A 3,526-nucleotide genomic window follows, 5' to 3' on the forward strand; every position below is an offset into this window, starting at 1 on the left:
TTCTGAGAAAAAAGTTTGAACATTGGGTGAAAATTTGTTGTATTTTTTGAAGTTTTCTACAAATTTTTCAACTTAGGTTTATATGCGTTTTGTTGGAGAACGAACTGTATTTTAATTGAAAGTTCCTAAAAATAAATAAACATGAGTGCCAAACTCACACTTTGTAATAGGGGTGCTATTGTATTGGACAATACTGTATCTATTGATACACAAATGTTTTGGCAAGTATGTATGTTAATGGGGTTTTATTAAAATTAGTCGATAAATAATAAGTTGGCTTACTGTAAACAATTACAACTTCCGGAATTTGATACACATAAATCCAATATCATACATACGCATCTGTATGGGTATATACATATGTACATATCGTCTTTCATAGTACAAAACAGCGAATTACCGTTCTGCAAAACCGCGTAACTGACATTTTTTGCCAAAAATTGGATTTGGTCACCGAAGCTCTTGGCTCAAGCCTTATTTATTCGTCCTCAAATACACCCAGCTAGAAATGCGATTGCTTTATAAAAGACATAACAATTTAAAAATATTAGTGTTTTTACTCTCCACAAAATAATTTATGCAAACTCACATACGCGGTTTTGCATTATCTTGATACGCGGTTTTGTACTTTAAACGACGATATGTATGCATGCGAATGCTACGTATAAACTTGATTTGAAATTTTGGTGCATGTTACAAACTCGCTTACCTCGGAAGCTTTCAATAGCTGCGCAACATCCTTGATGATATCCCAAATAAGGTCAAAAATGCCCATACTACCAGGTCCAGAACGGCCATTGCAGTAGTAACAATCATCTTGATTAGGTTCTCTCGCTTTTGTTAGGATTTGAGTTAGAACACTATCCAAGTCGCGTGGATCGTTTAAACTCGTTAATCTTTCTAATTGACCGGGAAGGACGGTGAGTATGATTGCACGACTGTATTTCCCAGTCTCCTTATCGTACTAAACAGCACACCAAAAATATGTAAAGCGTAATTAATAAAAATACTGTTGATACATATGTACAATACATACATATGTATTTGCAAACAAAACACCGGCTAGGGGAGCTATGATGTCATCAGCATGTATTGCAACCCACACTTGTAATACCATGCCGAATTTGTTGTTAATCACCTACCTTGAGCGAATCGTTATTAAACAAATACGCAATGAGCCTCTTGTAGTACATCAATGTGACGGTGTCTGTACTGTGGCTGCTGCCAATTATGACGTTGCACTTGGAATCTGAAGAGGATTCCCCATTCTCCAAATTGTTTTTTTGATGAGAATTCCGAAGTGATTGTTCACGTCCCCAAGCGTCCGGTTCAATCCAACTGTCTTCTTCATGTGTGCATAGCACGGCATGCCGATTAGAAACTATGCAGAATAATATAATGTATAAACACAAGCCGTGGGCCTCCATTTTCACCAAATCACAAATTTGTATATGTTTGGATAGCTCTCAACTCAGAACTCGAATAAAAATTGACTTCGTTTTGGCAATGCGCCTTACAGGGATGTCCGCTATTCATCGATATTCTATGTTATCGATGGTAAGACGTAAATATCGATGTTTCATAATCGATTGCAGACTTTGTAGAACCATGAACCAAAAACACAAGATCGCGTAAGAACGCGACGTTGCCAATTCGTCAATTTTTACTGCTGGAAATTGCAGTTGCGCTAGTGCAAAAGAAGTTGGGCAATTAAAATGCAGAAATTATACAAAAAATATTTATATTTACTTACTTTGATTCTTCTAGAACTAAAAGCCATGCATTTATTAGACGTCTTATTAATAACATTAGAACAAAAAAATACTTCAAAACCGTCAGTAGGCATCCAGACAATAAACTGTCTTCGTAAAGCCAAAGACAGTGATGAAGACATCGGCTGAATTTCTTTATTCATTCTGAACGTTTGGAATAATCTTTTTTGTTTACTTATTCTTTAGAACGTTCCTGATGATATGTTAACGTATATTTCAAACACATTCTGTTTATTCTGGCTGTGAAATGAGATTATCCGGAATGTATAAAGAAACGTAGCCATCAAGAGAAGGGGGAATATATTAGTAAACAAAATTTGAATGTTTTGCTATTATATCTGAAAATTTGACTTGTATAAGCCCCAAGTGCGCGGCCATAAGGAACAGCTGATTTTTGTTTGCAGACGCAACACCTTCATTGTAGCGTATCTCTACGGTACGTACGCCACTTCCTTAGCATACTTTTCCGTTATTGACGAAGAAGTACCCATTCTGAAGGGCCTATTATAATTTTAAAATTATTCCAGATTAAACCGATAACTTTTTCGATTATACTTGCGGAGAAGAGGAGGAATGTCAAATGTAAAAGTAAACAAAAATTGCACTAGGAAGGAACAGAGGTTTGTAAAGGTATTTTTTGAACTCGAGCCCCTGTACATAACTATAGAACTGGCGGCCAAAAGAACTCTGCTTAATTTCACTAGAGAGGGTCATGGAAGAGGTAAGGTCATTTCCTCTAGGAACATGGCGAAGCCAGGGTCCTCGCTCCCGCTAGCCCTGCTTCCGAGGGATGACATTTGTAGAACCATAAGGTTTGAAAAGAGGTTTAAAATTGAGTTAAGCAGTAAGACAACCTGGAGTGCCTCCTCCTTCAAGAGACTCCTTCAGGATAGTACACTGCAGTGGTACACAGATGGCTCGAAGACCCCGGAAGGAATAGGGGCTGGTATCTCCGGACCTAGGTCCAGGATCTCTATCCCGACCATCATTAATAGAGGATACCGTCATGAGAGGATTGTAATTCTTAGTGACAGTCAGGCACTCAAGGCTCTGTTATCTTTCGAAATTAAATCGTCTCTATTCCTTGAGTGCATAGGCACAGCAACGTCAAACTGGCGTGGGTGCCTGGCCATACGGGAATAGAAGGGAATGAAGCGGCGGACTGTCTCGCTGGAGAGGCGGCAGCCATTACTCCAATTGGCCCGGAGCCGTTCCTTGGAGTGGATCCCAACACTATTAAGGAAAAGCTCAGGGAGGAGAGGTACAATATGAGGGACTCGAACTGGTAGAGTTCGGTAGGTATGCGATAGGCAAAAAGCCTGCTAGGAGGGTACTACAATGGTAGATTCAAAAGTTTAATTAGCGTCCCAAAGGAGAGGCTGAGAATATTAACAGGTTTTCTTACAGCACTGCAGACTGGGAAGGCATATGTATAAACTGGGGTTACGACCGAATGACCTTTTCCGGTTCTGCGACGTCTCCAGTGAAACGCCACTCCACATCCTCATTGCGTGTGATGCAGTCAGCAGAAGACGTGAGAGGAGTTTATGCTCCATGTGGCCACAGTTAGAGCGAGAGTTAGAGAGTCATCCCCAAAGAAGCTTTGGGACTTGCTGGGGGATCTTGGCTTGGAGGAAGTATTGCGAAGAGTGGAGGGCACAATAGATCATTAGGTCGCAGTGCATACCTCATAAATTATCTATCTATCTAAAGGTATTTTTAATAAAGTATACAGTCAAAACAAAGAACGTAGA

At 39.6% G+C, this 3,526-nt stretch overlaps 1 protein-coding gene across 4 annotated transcripts in view; it reads right to left on the minus strand.

The window, feature by feature from the left end:
• LOC118736943 overlaps positions 1 to 1,543 on the minus strand; it is a 38,836-nt gene extending 37,293 nt beyond the window's left edge. For 3 of the 4 annotated variants that reach the window (XM_036467107.1, XM_036467106.1, XM_036467109.1), the window contains exons 1-2: positions 1,143 to 1,542; positions 710 to 964 (exon numbers count right to left, since the gene is read on the minus strand). In XM_036467107.1, coding sequence (XP_036323000.1) covers positions 710 to 964; positions 1,143 to 1,427 — 540 coding nt within the window. In that variant the 5' untranslated portion in view covers positions 1,428 to 1,542. Of the gene's footprint in view, positions 1 to 709; positions 965 to 1,142 lie in introns of all 4 variants that reach the window. The other variant, XM_036467108.1, reaches the window with a different exon arrangement.
• Positions 1,544 to 3,526: the final 1,983 nt, after the last annotated feature.

The sequence above is a fragment of the Rhagoletis pomonella genome, unplaced genomic scaffold (assembly GCF_013731165.1).
Source record: "Rhagoletis pomonella isolate Grant_MI unplaced genomic scaffold, Rhpom_1.0 Rhpom_scaffold_00004, whole genome shotgun sequence".
In the NCBI taxonomy this organism is placed as follows: Eukaryota; Metazoa; Arthropoda; class Insecta; order Diptera; family Tephritidae; genus Rhagoletis; species Rhagoletis pomonella.